At 51.3% G+C, this 17,643-nt stretch overlaps 1 protein-coding gene across 1 annotated transcript in view; it reads right to left on the reverse strand.

Annotated features, from left to right (window-relative positions):
• The window catches only part of LOC149325737 (testis-specific serine/threonine-protein kinase 3-like), a 203,828-nt gene that overhangs the window by 106,072 nt on the left and 80,113 nt on the right, over positions 1-17,643 (reverse strand). The window contains exon 6 of the mRNA XM_089562739.1: positions 974-1,056. Coding sequence (XP_089418865.1) covers positions 974-1,056 — 83 coding nt within the window. The remainder of the gene's footprint in view (positions 1-973; positions 1,057-17,643) is intronic.

Below are 17,643 nucleotides of genomic sequence, written 5' to 3' on the forward strand. Positions count from 1 at the left end.
AGTTATCACGTTGTATTTTTCAAGAAAATTGGAAAGTCGTAAATGTATTGATTTTTCAAGCCCTTAGATAAAATAGGCGATATAGACACTGGTCTATAAGTCTATAATATAGACACTGGTCATCAAGTGTTCACAAGACTTTTCCAACGCCTTCTTGAAAATATAGTTTACAGTGCCCTTTTCATCAGCTTTATTTCTTCGTTTTCTAGGCACTTCATTCAGTTACAGTGTATGGCGCGGCGGTCGAATTGTGATGGAGGCGAACTTTTAGAGGCCCGTCACCAATCATTTTAAATTAGAGAGGAGAATTTTCCCCCTTCCAGACAAAAGACTTACTAAAGAAAAAGAGGTTACGTGGCGTCGTCTACAGACGAGATCGATACGCACCCCATCACTCCTCGCGCACATTTATCCAGATCTTTACAACCCAAACTGCAAACACTGTGGCCAACGTGCTACCTACGATCACATCCTGTGGGACTGCAAAATAGAGCCACCTCCGGGTGATCTAGTTACAGCTCCTTCTCTCGAGCGGTGGGAGACCGTACTGGCTAGCTCTGACCCCAGAACGCAAGTTTTGGCGGTGGAGTGGGCTGACAAAGTCGTCGAGGGCTATGTACTCTCGACCACTTAACGCGACCTCTTGCCAAGCTCTTCCCGGCGAATAAAATGTTTTACAATCAATAGAGGCCCGTGTACTGTACCTTGTTAGTGCACGTTGAACAATCCCAGGTGGTCGAAATTTCCGAAGCCCTTCCCTACGGCGTCCCTCATAGCCTGAGTCGTTTTGGGAAGTAAAACCTCATAAGGCAATCCAAAACCATCTCCTAGATATAAACCTGCTGTTTCAAGAGGGTACAGCCCCTGTAGAGTACTTTAATTTTCTTGCATTTCCCTGCCTGAAATGTTTCTCAAGCCAGGGCTAACGGCATTAGTAGGTGAATTAGACTAGAAAGCAAACCCATGCTCTCACCTGGCTGCGCCACTTCGACGTAGGGCGTCTCCATTCGGATCTTTTGCTGGGAGGCCTCGTACGCGTAGATCTTGCGGTTGATCCTGCGCGGCCGTAAAACCGTTGAAAGAGTGCCCGGCAGCGAGACGACGGGCCTCCTTATTGCTCTTGAATGCTCAGTCGAGCGCCTATCGCGCCCCGGGCAGAGATGGGCGATATTTGCATGGTAGGATGGGTTTGAAGTGACTGGCGAATGAAGTGACTGAACTGTTCATTTAAAGACGAAACCCCGAAGACACTTCTTTGGGCGGTTGGGTTGACAAAAAAAAGGTCAAGTGAGGACCTCTCAATTCATGGCGAGAAGTTTTCTAGAATGGTCGAGCAACGCCCCACATTGCTTTCTGGAGGGCACTTGGCACAATCAGCAGTCTCTTCCCAGATGCCGTTAGCTTCGGCTATAGTCAGTGACCGAAAATATTCGTAGACAAGGGTGCACAACGCTTTGCAATTAGATCGTTGTCACCCTATCAGAAGTGCGAGCAAAGCCAATTTAGTTTATAGAAGTCAACACGGCATGCAAAGCAGCAGTGCAGGAATTTCACTGCAACATCAACATTGCCAACATGATGTGAACCAGGACCAGTTAGCCCTTTTTAGGGATGACCTATGGCGTGTGCACGGTGTCTGCGACGGTCTCATTGATGAATAATTGTTCAGGCCATGGGAAGGATCAAGAATAAAATGAAGCTTCTTTACGCATGGATATTGCGGATTTTGTACAAGTAATCGATATCCACGCACACGGGAACTATATTTGTTGATCTAGCTGCGAGAAACGCTGCTAAGGCGACTTAAGTGCTGGTTTAGAATTCGAACCATAAAGCAGCATTTCTCGGCGTAGCGTAGGTATCCCAGCCACTGGCATCGGCATAGGCGAAATTCCGGAGCTTGTAGTGAGGCGGCACGCATAGATTAAGATAGTTGAAGATTACAAATGTGAGCGTCGGCGTCGAAGTGCCTGGCACGTGGGGACTAATAACCGGTCAGGGCAAATCGCGTATCGGTAGCGACTTCCGGATTAATCCGCGCAGCTGTGCCCGGCGTAAGCTCGGGTCGCTTCTGCCTTCGGAGAAGACACAGTGCTCTCCCCGCTCACCAGCGGTGCCCCTTCAGCCTGCGGTATGAACCAATCGCCGGAATAATAGGGTGATTGGGTACGAGATAATCCTAAGATCTGCGATCTCTTAACACCAACACATTCAACACGAATCAACCGAAATGAGAGAGAACGATCCGTCCCCTAGCGCACTTCCTAATCGAGGTTTGATGCACTCCATTGGAAATGCCTAATATGTTCACCCCCCAAAATTTAAAGAGCTTGGAGTTGACAACGCGAGCAGATCGGGAAGTAGTGTCATTACAGCGAAAAAGACGAGGACTAAACAAGTACACAGACAAGGCGCTGAACTTTCGCGCCCTAACGATGCTGACACACCACCATGGCCATGTTTCCATCTTGGGGAGCATTTTACTGCCTCCACCCCCCCCCCCCCCCAAAAAAAAAAACGGAATACTTACGATTCAGAACGAGATCTGAGAGCATATTTTTATTTGCAAAAATACGAATTCTTACGAATGCAACGGGAGAAAATTTTAGCCAAAAATAATACACCGTTTCACCTTTTAGAGTGGGAGGTTCTCACCGCGGTGGTTGCGAATTCGATGAGATTTGACTGCGCTTTTAGTAACAAAAAGCACCGAAGAGAACACGAGCAAACTGGGAAGGACATCCAGTACAACTTCGTCTGATTAGCATCCTTCGTTATGAACTGAAAAGCTACACGATAGTGTCACGTAGTGGTGAAAACGTCGTGGACAATGACCGAGCATAATGGCGTAAAATTAAAAAAAACATTATCGCCATACTTGCCGCCACAAAAATGAACACCTCGGCGTCGGCTCTAGGAACATGCCTGCTCGGCGTTCGTCGAGCAGCATGCGTTCCACTCCGGCCACACTCAATTCAAAGCTGGCAAGGATAACGCGTCAAATCGACTGCATGAATCTGCAATGATGTGCAAGCAGTTACGCGTTGCTGCAGTCATTTCAGATAAGTTTGGTCGCATTTAAAGTCACAAACAAAATTATACAGCCAATTTTCAGTGGCATTGAGCGTGAACGAACAGTCAAAAGATTCGCGGCAATATCCCCTCTCCAAGAAGCATCAGCTCAATGCTTTGCAACAACAAAAAAAGGAATCCAAAAATAAACATAAGGAAGCGAAAAATAAGAACTGAGAATGCTAACACAGGCATCCACTAGCGTCTATAAAAAGCTTTGGTTTGGTTTGGTTTATGGGGTTTAAAGTCCCAAAGCGACTGAGGCTATGAGAGACACCGTAGTGAAGGGCTCCGGAAATTTCGACCACCTGGGGTTCTTTAACGTGCACTGACATCGCACAGTACACGGGCCTCTAGAATTTCTCCTTCATAGAAATTCAACCGCTGCGGCCGGGATCAGCTTCAGGCGCAAAGCATGCACAACTTGCGGGTGGGAATGGCGCCGCAGAAGTGCTGTAGCTCCATCAGGGACGACCTCGTAGTCAAGTTCTATGTTTCGATGAAGATCATTGTAGGGGCCCAGGTTTTCACTTTGTCCGTGGCGACCAATGGGTGTCCACAAACACACGCAGTCATCGGGTTTGTATTTCGCGCGGCGACAGCGTAGAGTGCAGTGCCGGGTGTCTGTATGCTGTTGGTCCTTTATCCAAGAAGTACTTTGGCTTGGGCTAGTTGGTTCGCAGATGTAGTTGGTGTCAGGACGGCGCGAAAGGAACGAAGGCACAAGAGCACCTGCCCTGTCCTGTCATGGCGCCTGTCCTGTTGTGTTCTCGTGCCTTTCTCGTCCTTGTTCCTTTCGCGCCGTCCTGACGTCCACTACAGTGCTTGATCCGTGGCTGCGAAAGACATCCGGCGTCGATGTTGTCTTCATTGGCGATTTTCTGGAGCACGGCGTCGAGCGTGGTGGTAGCCTTCCTGCCGTGAACTAGTCTAACGATATCATCTTGGTGGTCTCCTGAATAGCGGCGTTGTACGCATAGAACATGTAAGGAAGGATGGCATCCCATGTCTTGTGCTCGGCGTCCACATACATGGCATGTCAGCGATTGTTTTGTTCAGACACTCCGTAAGTTCGTTTGTCTACGCAGGGTATAATATAAAGTAGTTCGCCGGTAGTTTGTGTAGCTACAGCTCAGATTAGCTTGTATAAGCACCGGAGAAAATGCTCTTTCCTGTCTGTGAACTTCTGGTGCGCCGGGGGGCAGAAAAGTCTGCTCGACGCAAAATTTTGTGGCCTCCGTCGCAGGTGCACTCGCTAGGGCTTTTACTTCGCCGTAGCGACCCAATTACTCGTTCTCCGCGGTGGTCCACTTGTTGCAAAAACGACGTTTGAAAAGCGCCGAGCCGATTCATTCGAATGTGTTGAAAGGGGTTTCTTCAGTAGTCCAGCAGGCCCGATGTGCACCGTCTTTCACTCTTGAAACTCGCGGCACCTTTTGACGTACCGTGCGACATCGGCAGACAGTCGTGGCTAGTAGTATATGTGACGTACAACGCGAAAAAGAACCACTGAAGCAGAGCCGGAAAACTACGTGGTCCCAAAGTGTTCCAAAAGCGCGATCCAGAGGCAAACAACTGCTTCTACAAGTGCATGTGCTACTTCTTCGTCTACAAAGGTGTTTATCGATCAAAGCCCCCTTCTCTGCAGCACCGGACCGACGCGGATAGGAGGGAAAAAGCAGCGAATAGGTAGGACATAGCTGCGGTAAACCACAGTTCAGCCAGGTGGCCTGTCGTGGTAAGGATTCATGCGAACAATGTGCATGGCTTCTATGGCGGTGGTATCAACTGCATACGCCACATCAATAATGCGGCCCAGTACTTCGTAAGCGCTCAAGTATCTGCGCAGCAAATATTTAGAATGTTCGCGGGGACGTACCAGTGCCCAAAGCCACAGCAAGTCGCTCGGCGCGTAACTGACAAAGCGGCGTCCGAGGTTATAACTAGCGGCGTCAGTGTTCTGTTGACGGCTAATTCGCAGGCGTGGCAGTTGCCGCGCTTCCTCAGCCCACTGAACGAAGATGTCTACGTCGAGGTCAACGTCGCAGTAGTGGTCAATGGGCAGCATAGCATCCAACGGAGTGGTCACCTGCCGACCGAAGACCGAAGACAAGGGCGTCACTCGCCTTGTCTCCTGCATGCGGTGCTGTACGCAAACGTTTTGTACGGCAGAATGGTCTCCCAAGTTCGATGCTCTACGTCAACACACATGGAAAGCATATCACGTAGTGTGCGGCTGAGCTGCTCTACAAAAATTGGAGGCTTATCAAGGTTAAGCCCAGTGGATGCGAAGCATGTTAAGCAGCTGCCTCAGTGTGGATGGGGCTAAGTAAAGGAGACGTGGTTTTCGGTTAATCGTCGTACTTTATTCTTTGCAGCCCGACAAACACACTCTTATGGTCCTTAAATGCATGACTCTTGGTTTGCACGTCACTTATTCTCTATTGTCTTTGAGCATTTCTACACAACACCAAGTCTACACTGTTTCCCCACTGATTCGTTTTGCATTCCTATTATTAACGTCCTTAGCGTTTGGAGGCATCTTGACCGCATACACGCCGGCGCAAAGACGCTGGCGCGATTGCGGGCACAGAGACTGACGCGACGGCGGGCGCGCGCCGCTTCATCCCTGGCGTGACGTCACATATCACGTGATGCAGCGATGGTGGCGCCGCCGCCGCGTCGCGCGCGACGGCGCGAACCGAAGCGTGGAGGCCTCCGCCGGGCGACGTCCGACGGCGCGATATGAGGCCCCATCTGCAGCCAGTGTGACGTCATCACGTGACGTCACATCATGTGATCTCACTTCAAGGTCAATGGTGGCCACCGCCGGGCGTCGCGCGAAGGCCCGAAACCTACGTTAATATGCTTCGCATAAAATTGGCTGTTTGACCAATGGCCATCCCGAGTAGAATTGCGGAAGCAACGGCGCGGGCGGCATCTATGGGGGCACTTTGATCGTCTAAAGTGCTCAGAGGCGAAAGTGTTTTCCGCACCACTTTGACTGCCTCTGTGGCGTCACCCATGGTTGTTGTCACACATAGTTAATGAGTTATTACTATGCAATTAGAAATCATTAATTAATGGCTAATTACTGATTAATCACTAATTCTAATTAACTGCTAATTAATGACGCTTAAGCTTTGCCTTTAGCAGTGGAACACGACAGCGTGTTCTAGGGCTGCCAGGGAGTCCACAGAACGCCACCACCAATTCAGCGCGATGCCTTGCTCTTTGAACGCCCCGCTTTTGAGGAAAGGAAATGGCGCAGTAATTCTCTGCCATCTCGGTGGACACCTGAACCGCACCGTACAGGAAGGGAGGGAGTCGAAGTGAAAGAAGAAAGGGAAAGAGGAGCCAGGATGATCAAAATGAAAATTGTATTTGAGGAAAGGAAATATCGCAGTAACTGTCTCACACTCGCTCCTCGTGCATGCGCAGATGGGGCTCTCCGGGGCTCCGCGAAATCGATCACACCTAGCGTAGTGTTGCTTCCGCAACAAAAAATTTGGCGGGTGCTTAGCTTTGGTTAAGCCTGGTAGGTTGTTGTTGTTGTTGTTGTTCACCTCATGGGATGGCGCATACCCACAGAGGGGGATCGGCCAAGAAGAGGGGTTGTTGTTGTGACTGAGAGAAGGATGAAAAGGAAGTTGCACGGGCCTGCCTACTGGCTCAAGCCGAGCCACCACCGCTGCCGCGTGCAGATAGAGGAGAATCAAGAGGTCAGAAGAAATAGAGAAAGAAGAGAAAAGACGCGCGTCGCAGCTGTTGCTGCGACGCGCGTTTTTTCTCTTCTTTCTCTCTTTCCTCTGATCTTTCAACTCTCCTCTGTCTGCACGTGGCAGCGGTGGTGGCTCGGCTCGAGCCAGTAGACAGGCCCGTGCAATTTTCTTTTCATCCTCTCAGTCGCAACAACAACAACCGCGTCCGCCGAAGCGGACGCTGCTGAAAAAACAGATAAGCGGCCGAAGGCGCGATCGCTTCACCACCTCCTTTTGCGAAAGCAGGTGTTTTATACTGCATATGCAGCGCGTCTAGTGGGAAGAGCGCGGCGCGCCGTGCCAAGCGGCCGCCGTTACCCGACGAGCCGAGTTGGTAGCCCGTCTCTCGCTCCTGGTATGACGTCTCGCTGTGACGTCACTAGACATGGTATGACGTCAGGGGTCATTCTAAAGGTCAAACGTGCCAAGTGGCCGCGGCTACGCGAAAGACCGTTTTGGAGTAGTATTGCTTTCGCAATAAAAACTGTTTGTATGCGGGTAATACGCGACAGCACGTCGATGCCTAGTTTTAAGTGAAAATCCTTTACTGGCTTATAGCGTGCCATCGTGGTAAGGCCGCAGAAGACGACGACAGTCCCAGTACGCCTGGAAAGCACGCGCAGACTGGATTTCGTGGCTGCGTAACTGCAAGGCCGGCGGCGCGCTGTTCCGTTCCCGTCTGGCTGAGCGCGTCCAGCCGAGTATATTTGTGGAGACCCGACGACGACTGGTGTCTACGATTCGTCGCCACAAATTTGGTGACTCCGGACTTTGCGACTTCGTTCTCTGCTCATGCCCTGCGCTTGCATCAGCCGCTTCGCTAGGCCTACCATTGCCCGGAGCTCGAGACCCCGCCTCCCTTCCATCGCGTAAGCCCTGATCATGGATCCCTCCATTCCTGTACCGTCTCCGTCGCCTCTCACGCTGCCACCTCATGAGTCCGCGGTCTCCGCCCTGAATCTCCCCGACTTCTGGTCATCGGACTCGGAAATTTGGTTCCCCACCATCGAGGCCTTATTCCGCCGGCACCGCATTACGTCACAGGTGACCATGTTCAACCATGTCATTGGTGCGCTATCGCCTGCTACCGCTGCGGTTGTTCGCGACATCCTGCGCTCTCCGCCTGCCGATCGCCCTTACGATCACCTTAAAACGATGCTCATCCAGAGAACTACTGAAACGGAGCCGCGTCGCCTGCAGCAGCTCCTTACCTCAGAAGAGCTCGGAGATTGCAAACCTACCGAGCTGTTGCGTCGCATGACCGCCCTGGCTGGAGACTTGGCTACTTCACACGACAGCGCGGTCCTGCGGGAACTCTTCCTGCAGCGCCTTCCTCCGCAGGTGCGGATGATCCTGAGCGTGTCTTCGTCTCAGACCCTGGAATCCCTGGCTACGCTGGCGGATAAGACCATGGACGTCGGCTTTCCCTCTGTTGCAACACTTCATCGCCCTCCTACCCCTCAGCTATCGAGCCCAGGTCCTGACGATTGATATACCCGTCTCACTGCTACTCATGAGGAGCTAGCCCGGCAGGTGGCGCAGCTTACAGGTGAATTTGCAGCCCTTCGTACTCGCCGGCCGCATTCGTCGTCTCCACCCCGCCGTACCAGCACCAGTGCTTCTGGCAATCGTTCTCCGCCCTCGGCGACCCTTTGCTTGTTCTACCGCCGTTACGGCTATCGCACACGCCACTGCCGCCAGCCCTGCCCCTTCGCGAGAAATGGTCCAGCCGAACACTGAAGGCGACCGGTGTTCTCGGCCTGCAATCCAGTCGCCCTTTCCACGTCACCGACCGTGTAACGAATATCGGCTACATCATCGGCATTGGTGCCGAAATATGTGTTCTTCCGCCTACGTTGGCTGAGCGGCGCTGTCCTTTAGACTCTCCTCCTCTGACCGCCGACAACGGATCCACCATACGGACATACGGCCAGAAGTCGGTAACTCTTGACCTCGAACTCCGCCGTACCTTTCGCTGGGTATTCGTCATCGCGGACGTACGCTCGCCAATCATCGGCGCCGACTTTCTATGGCACTACAGGCTCCTAGTTGACATGCGGCAAAACCGCATACTGTATTTAGAAACAAGCCTAGTCGTCCAAGGCGTCCCTTGCCGCGCTCCACCACTCCGGATCTTCCAGGCGCACAGCACCGTTTCCGACCCTTGGGCCAGCATACTTGCCGAGCATCCAGATGTCTTCCGGTCCCCGTTCCTTCAAGCGCCGGTCGCTCACAACGTGGCGACCGGGCCTCCCGTGACGACCGGGCCTCCCGTGCATGCTCGCGCTCGTCGCCTCGCACCGGATCGCCTCGCTGTCACCAAACAGGAATTTGAGCATATGCTAGAGCTTGGTTTCATCCGTCCCTCCTCCAGTCCTTGGGCGTCACCCCTCCACATTGTCCCCAAAAAGATCGGCGACTGGCGGCCGCGCGGCGATTTCCGGGCCCTGAACAAGGCCGCAGTTCCTGACCGCTACCCGATTCCCCACATCCAAGATTTTACATCTGCTCTACATGGCTACACAATCTTCAGCAAAGTCGTTCTTGTGAAGGCATATCATCAGATTCCTCTGGAGCCGTCGGATATCCCGAAGACCGCCGTTATTACACCTTTTGGCATGTTTGAATACCAGGATGCCTTTCGGTCTTCACAATGCCAACACGTACTAGCGCCAAAAAACACGGACAGAGAAAGAGACTTGGACAACACGAGCGCTTACTTCCAACTGAAGATTTATTGACACACAGTCACAACTATATACATCTTGCTGCATGGCGTCAAACTGATAGCCCTGCCCACATCTTGGCCGCAATGCGGCCCAGACTTTTCAGCGTTTCGTTGACCAAGTCCTACGCGGCTTGACGGGCTGCTTTGCCTATCGTGACGACATTCTCGTCTTCAGCCCTACGGCAGAGGCCTACAAGCCCCACCTGCGTCAAGTGCTCTCAAGACTCAGCCTTTTTGGTCTTGTGGCCAACGGACCGAAAAGCGAGTTCAGCGTTGCAGAGTTGGACTTTCTCGGCCATCCCGTCAACGCCCATGGCATTCGCCCCGAGGCCCGTGTCACCGCCATCAGTAAATTTCCCCGGCCCAACACAACCCGACAACTGCGCGAATTTCTTGGCCTCGCCAACTATTATCGGCGCTTCATTCCTCGCTGCTGTGCAATATTGCAGCCTCACCACGACGTTTTCTCGGACCACAGCAAGCCGACTGCTCTTGTTACTTGGACCGATGCCGGTGACCGCGCATTCAGCGGCATCAAAGTAGCCATTGCAGGCGCGACGCTCCTGGTTCATCCTATATGTGACGCGCCCAAGTCCGTCTTGGTTGACGCATCGGACACTGCTTTTGGCGCGGTCTTGCAACAGTTCGTCGCTGTTGTTTGGCAGCCAATCGCCTTCTTTTCCAAGAAGCTTGCGCCTCATGAAAGCCGCTACAGCACCTTCGGCCGAGAGCTGCTAGCAATATATTCAGCCGTGAAGCACTTCCGACATTTTCTCGAGAGACGCACCTTTCATATCCTCACTGACCACAAAACTCTGACGTCCACGCTGGCATCCAGGAGTACCTCCTACGCTCCTCGCGAAATCAGGCAGCTCGCCTACATTTGCGAATTTACCTGCGACATTCGTCACGTCAGCGGCAGTTGCCCACGCTCTTTCTTGTGCTGAAGTCAATGCGACGGACAATGGACGGCCAATCATCGACTTCACGGCTATAGCTGCTGCTCAACGAGCCGATGCCGAGTTGCAACGGTTTCGCACGCGCGACATCTTTCTGGTGTTGGAGGACGTCTTGCTCCCTGACTGCGCCGTTCCCCTCGTTTGTGATACATCATCCGGTCGCCCTCGCCCCTACGTGCCTCCACCATACCGACGAACCGTATTTGATGCCCTCCATTATTTGGCTCATACTGGCATTCGCGCAACACAGCACCTTGTCACGGCTCGTTATGTCTGACCTCGCATCAACGTCGACATTCGCCGCTGGTCGCGCACTTGCCTGAACTATCAGCAAAGCAAATTGCATCGACACACTGCGACGACGCTCGGCACGTTCCCGTCTCCGGACGCCCGCTTCAGCCATCTGCACGTCGATATTGTCGGTCTCCTTCCTCCCTGCGGGAACCACCGCTACCTGTTAACCTGCATTGACAGGTCCACGAGATGGCCTGAAGCGATGCCCCTTCAGGAAATAACGGCGGATTCGATCGCAAGAGCACTCATCACACTATGCGGCACCCGCATATGGCAATATATTCGGGCCTTCCCTCAGGGACGCACGGCAGAACTCCACCTTGGGGATATTGCATCCCAGCCTATCCCCCTGCCTAACCGGGGTACACCACAAGGGGCGGTTCTATCACCTTTACTTTTCAACATTGCCCTAGCGCCACTGGCAAAGGCCCTTGCTGCAATCCGAGGGCTCCACACAGCCATATACGCAGATGATATAACCCTCTGGGCAACGGGATGATCCCTTGGAGCAGCCAGGATATCCTGCAATCTGCCATAGACATCACCGCCATTCATTTAGCAAACACAGGCCTCCGTTGCTCTCCAAATAAATCGGAACTCCTGCAGCTGAAACCCCTCCCCAGTGACCCCCCGGTTGAACTGAACATGTACGGGAATCCAGTGCCCATTGTGCCTCAGGTGAAGATTCTCGGTCTTCTCATTAACAACACGTTCGATGCATCCGCCACCCTTCAGCTCTTGCAAAGACAGACCAAACAGGTCGCTGCACTTATCAGGCGCGTGGCAGCACGCAATCATGGGCCGTCTGAACGCGAGACGCTGAATATGACAAACGTACTAATCATTAGCCGCATTACATACCACCTGCCATACCACATACTCACTCAGCGGCAAAGAAAACAGGTAGACATCCTAATACGCACGGCTGTCACCGCCGCCCTACGTCTTCCACGGACGGTTAGCACGAAACATCTCCTGGCCACTGGTACCCACAATACAGTGATCGAGTTAATAGAGGCTCAACGCACGAACCTATTAGTCCGCCTGAGTCGCACGGAAACAGGACAATGGCTTCTGCGACAGCTACGTCTTAATCCACCAATTCCCACCCCAACAAGTCCTACACCTTACATGATTTCTCTGAGCACGCAGAATCACATATATCAGAAGCCCCTACCAAGCAGTATGAGTGCTAGTCTCCACCACGGTAGGCGGCAGGCACGAGCGAGCTTTTACACCAAACCATACAGCAACCGCTCCGATATCCTTTACGTCGACGCGGCACAAAATTCTCAAGCAGGATATTTTACGTCAGTCGCAGCCTATGAAGACGGCACAGTGAGGGCCGCCGCCACTATCCAAACTAATTCTCCTGCAGAGGCGGAAGGAGCCGCCATCGCACTTGCTCTGGCCCACTCCACCATTGATAAAAACGTAACCGAAATTTGCACACATTCCCAGGCCACGTATCACCACTACCTAAAGGGCGTGGCGACGCCAGCAACACACCGTATTCTTACCACGGCCACCTCTCTCGACCGAACGGTTACTCTGTCGTGGGTCCCTGGGCATGCCTCGATCCCCGGTAATGAGCGCGTTCATGCGCTGGCCCGAAAACTCTCCTCCCGGACCCCGGATGATCAGGCACCCAACCCTGCGCAAGAGGTCCCATCGGTCCTCTCTACATATCACCAAATCACCGGCCGCCGCGGTGGCTCAGTGGTTATGGTGCTCGGCTGCTGACCCGAAAGACGCGGGTTCGATCCCGGCCGCGGCGGTTGAATTTCATTGGAGGAGAAATTCTAGAGGCCCGTATACTGTGCGATGTCAGTGCACGTTAAAGAACCCCAGGTGGTCGAAATTTCCGGAGCCCTCCACTACGGCGTCTCTCATAGCCTTAGTCGCGTTGGGACGTTAAACACCATAAAACCAAAACCAAACCAAATCACCACATTTTACAAACTCTGCCGCATGACACTGCCACCAACCCACAGTACCTTGTCGCCGTTATCCAGAACCACATGGCGACAATTACAGACAGGCTCCTTTATTTAACCCTACCGTCTCTCATGCTCTCACCCCACCTTTCTTCCTGATTGTACCACCTGTGGCGTGCCCAAGTCCACACTTGTCCTTTCGCAAAGGCAGTAAGTACCCCTCAACCCCAATTCCACTCATTCTTCCTGGGAGGCTGCTTTACGGACCGCTCAGCCCGCCGGCCAGAAATGGCTGCTGGATCGGGCTTTACGTGAAGGACAAGCCTGTGGACTCCTGGACCAGTAGGGGACCACCCTGGAAGATTTAGTTTTGTGTGCTTGTGTAATAAAGTTGTTTCCATCCATCCACACTATGGATCAGCCGCTACGGTGTCCCTTGTACCATTACGACTGATCGTGGTCGGCAATTTGACTCCACCTTATTTGCCAACCTATCTCGGCTCCTCGGCGTCAATCACATCAAGACGACTTTTTACCACCCGGTTTCCAACGGTGTCATTGAGCGTTTTCACCGGCAGTTGAAAGCTTCACTTATGGCGTCCGCTTTTCCTTCGCCATGGATTGAGCGCCTACCCTTCGTCCTGCTTGGTCTCCGCATTGCAGTTCGCAGTGACTCTTCTACCTGTGCAGCGCAGCTAAAGTTTGGCACTACTCTCCGTGTCGCTGGCGAATTCATCGAGCTCTAGCCACCCACGCCTGCTGACGTCTCAGATTACGCCTACCACCTACGTACCGCTAAGAGCACTCTCGTTCCACCACGTCAGCGCTAGTATTCTCGTCGTGTCCACCTCCCCTCCGACCTTCAGCGGTGCACTCACGCCTTTGTTCGCCACGACGCCGTACGCCCGCCCTTAAGGCCGCCATACGATGATCCCTACCATGTGCTCCGGAGTGCCCCTAAGCACTTTCTCCTGCTCCTCAACGGCCGGCAGGACACAATCTCAGTTGACCGCCTTAAACCTGTTCATCTTGACACCGACGCCATCGCAAAAGTTGCCTCCATCCATCCATCGCCAACTGTGCCGCTGCATTCCTTTCCGACCGTGCCAGTCGCGTACAACTTGCGCCAAGAGTATCCGGTTTTCGCCATTCACCCCTCGCTCATGGCTTCGTCGCTAGAGGGGGCCCCTATAGCGTGCCATCGTGGTCCGGCCGCGGAGGACGACGACAGTTCCAGTACGCCTGACAAGCACGCGCAGACTGGATTTCGTGGCTGCGGAACTGCAAGTCCGGCGGCGCGCTGTTCCGTTCCCGCCTGTCTGAGCGCATGCTCATGCGCATGCTCACGCAGCGCATGCGTTTCCATAATGATCAAGCGATTGTTCCCGGTTTTAGCTGTGACGGTGACGTAGCTCACAGGCCACGGTATGTAATCTGTTCAAGTCGTCGACGATCTGCTCCTGAATGCTTCCTGTTGACTTTACCGATAGTAATGCTGAGGGAGAGTCCCTAAAGATAACCCAGCCTGTTGGCGGTAGTTGTTGAATGTAAGTAAATGCGGGTCGCACAGCAGCCACCTCGGTAGCAGTAGTCGAGGTGCGGTGACTGAGTGTCGTTGAAATTGTGTTGCGCGTTAACGGAATCCAGACGGCAATCGTTGATGAGATAGATGTGACAGATCCATCAGTGTAGATGTGGCGGTGCGCACTGTACCAACTATAAATGTGCTCAAGAGCAAAGTATTTGAGTGCCGCGTCAGGGGGTGTTTGTTTTTGCTTTGGTAATAGGGACTGTGGTCTTCATTTGCCATGCTTCGTACCTCCAAGTTGGGCGGAGGTTGAGACAGAGCGCTGGTATTGAGATGGGACAATATCAGAAACTTCCTGTATGCACTACTCTGCGAGTGGATGGCTAGGTACACGAACCAGAAACGGCACCTGGGCATGAAGTAGCTCCTGAGTTAACAGTGCGGATACAGATCGACATCTGCTCTCTGCTAGAATACCAACTATGGAGGTGATCTTGGGACTGCAGAGGCAGATTTTCAAAGCTTTGCTTGCATAGGCTGAATGATTTTGATCTTTATTTGCGGGATACGCTGAAGCTGGGACACTAGCGCAGAAGGCATTCACACAGCGGTCCATACAGCCGTAATAACGAAGATGCAGAACAGGCTCTTCCGATGGTGGTGAATAGACGGAAGATAGTGGGGTAAGAGTAGAGCTTGATTTTCAGCTATTGTACCAGTGGGAAGCATAACAGTGACCTGTAAGATGTGATTCCTAGGAATTTACGGGTAGTGACGCATGATATTGGGGTACCAGCAACTTTCAGCATGTAACGGGAAAGTGCAAGCCTCGAAAATGGAATTGGCGAGCTTTTATATAGCGACATAACGCGACCGCGCCTACTTAAGAATAATTTGATGCAGCCTATTGCCGTCTGTACTCAGGCATGAACAATGCGCCTATTGTACCCGGAACACCTTACGCAGGCGTCATCAAATAAAAAATAGCGCACTCAGGGCAACGGACAAGGAAGACAAAACACAAGCGCTTACTCGCAACTGGGCGTTCAATCAAAAAACGCAGAAAAATAGAAAGATAAAAAAAACGAGAATAGAAACAAAGGCCACCACGGAGACGCCTTAGGAAAAGAGATAAAAACTCCTTTACATTCAGAACCACAATTGGGTTAGCAACACACGTGTGTTCATTCTTACGGATATTATCAAATCAAAGTTTATTTCCCATCTAGCACTACAGATGGAGGAATCGTAGAAAAAAGCTGCCCTTGGGCAGCTTGACGAGTCTACAATCCTAATTATTGACAATCCTACAATCCTAATTATTATGGGCCTCTGAAACCTCTCTGCCGAAACAAGATTGTGGTTTTATGAAACAAAGTATTGCAAACACTACATTTTCAAGAGTGCTTAGCAAGACTGGATGCAGGGTGCTTTTTCAAGAACAAAAACAAGAAGTTCTCGTGCAAACGTACGTTAAGCCAACAGCCAGTTTTACCAATGTGGGTGCGGCCACAAGAGAAGGAAAAGCGATACACCGCTCCTTTGGCCCTTCTGACATAGCGGTGCCCGTGGTTCACAGTGCACCACTTCGCTTTATCGCGCACGTCGCTGCTGGAGAAAGAACCTTCACACAGGTACTGCTGACTTTTTGGGGAGCCGAATAGGGAACACCAACACCATATCTATTACCCACATTTTTTAGTTGATGCGAAAACCGATGAACATAAGAACTGCAAAATGTTTCCTTTACTTCTCCTCACAACCCACAGGAATAAACCTACTGCCATCATTCCCTTTTTTAAGCACCTTCCTAGACGCTAGAGACAACACATCCTCTGCAAAGCCACCCATTCTAATTCTATTCACTTGGTCAAAGAAGCTACCTTCCATGACATAAGGCACGACTTGAGCAAGAACGATCGTAAGCAGGCGATAGAAATGCCGCAATTCATAATTTTTGAATGACTCAGCTTAAAATTTTAGAGGCTTCACTGACCTCCGAAGTTCTACTGACCTCATTCAGCACACATGATGCTGCATAAAACAAAGGTTGAGGTCAAGAAACTACAAGCAATCCTCCGTAGCCGTTTCAAAGGTAAACTCCAGTCCACATCCATATTCTATTACGTCCACCACCCGTCTTCAAATAAAATGTCTGTCAACGAAGAACAGGTAATTATTGATATACCTGAAAATCTATTTTTGAATGCCCACAAATATTTTCAATGCAAGAGTCAACTCCCGATAGGAATATGTCACTGAGGACGGGAGCTACTTTAGATCCGATACAGACGGCAGTCTTCATACATGCGATACATACGCCATTCTAGTCAACAAAGTTTAAAGCAAGATAAAACGGTAGCACTTCTAAGAAAGAAGGAAGCGAAATACCAGAAACATTAGGAAAGCATTGTTCATTGCTATCTTCAGTAATGCACCTCTAACAAATTTAGCAAAATACCATGTGGCCGCCAGTAGAAGAGATCCTTAACATGAATAGAAAAAGCAGACGCTCCTTTGGGATTGTGATTCCTAAGGTATTCCGCTACAGCCAGAAAATTCGGCGTATGATACGGGTCCGCTGAAGTAAGATCTTTTATAACGTTGAAATTCGGGCTTGTTGGTTCATACTTCGGAGCAATAGCGCAAACAGGACAATGGACCAAGAACGAGCAGACACACACAGCGGGAACTTCCAACAACTTTGTTAGAAACAAAAGCACAAGGATTTATACAGGCATTTTCGTCGTGCCATCCCAAAGCATGCGCTTATTCACTGCACAACACGAACTGGTGGGCGAGTTGGTCTGACATATCTAGTGCAACAGCGCAACGGCACAGGGCCAAGGGAAGAAAGGGACGAGCACAGCGCTGTGTTAGTTCCTTTCTTGTCTAGATGGGGCTATATTGCAGCGAAAATGGCCAAAGAATGCACAAATAAACATCAAATTCCGTTTGTAGAATGCATGGTAGGCGTGGTTACCAGATACCGCTGTGATGTGGACGACAGTAGGTCGGTCAAAGTGGTCGCTGCCTGAACGGCTGCCTCCGTGAGCTTAATCGCAATGTAAGTAATAAAAGCGAAAAAGATGGAGAACTTGTGAAACAAGGCAACGCATGTGTGAAGTGCAAGCTGTTACTAAACAAGTGTTTTTTATTCGGGAAAAGTAAGGACAAGCGCTCTCGTGAAATTATTGAAGCAGAAAAGATAGCCAGATTACGAAGAGCTTCTGTAAGCACTCCTTCTTTCAGACTCTAAAAAAACAAATTGCTTACCGACGCTCGCAGTGAATTTGCCCATGCTTTGGGATGACACGGCAAAAATGCATGTATAAATTCTTGCGCTTGTTTTTAAAAAAGTTGT

Source organism: Amblyomma mixtum, chromosome 10, assembly GCF_055824585.1.
Source record: "Amblyomma mixtum isolate Tamu chromosome 10, ASM5582458v1, whole genome shotgun sequence".
NCBI classification, from domain to species: Eukaryota; Metazoa; Arthropoda; class Arachnida; order Ixodida; family Ixodidae; genus Amblyomma; species Amblyomma mixtum.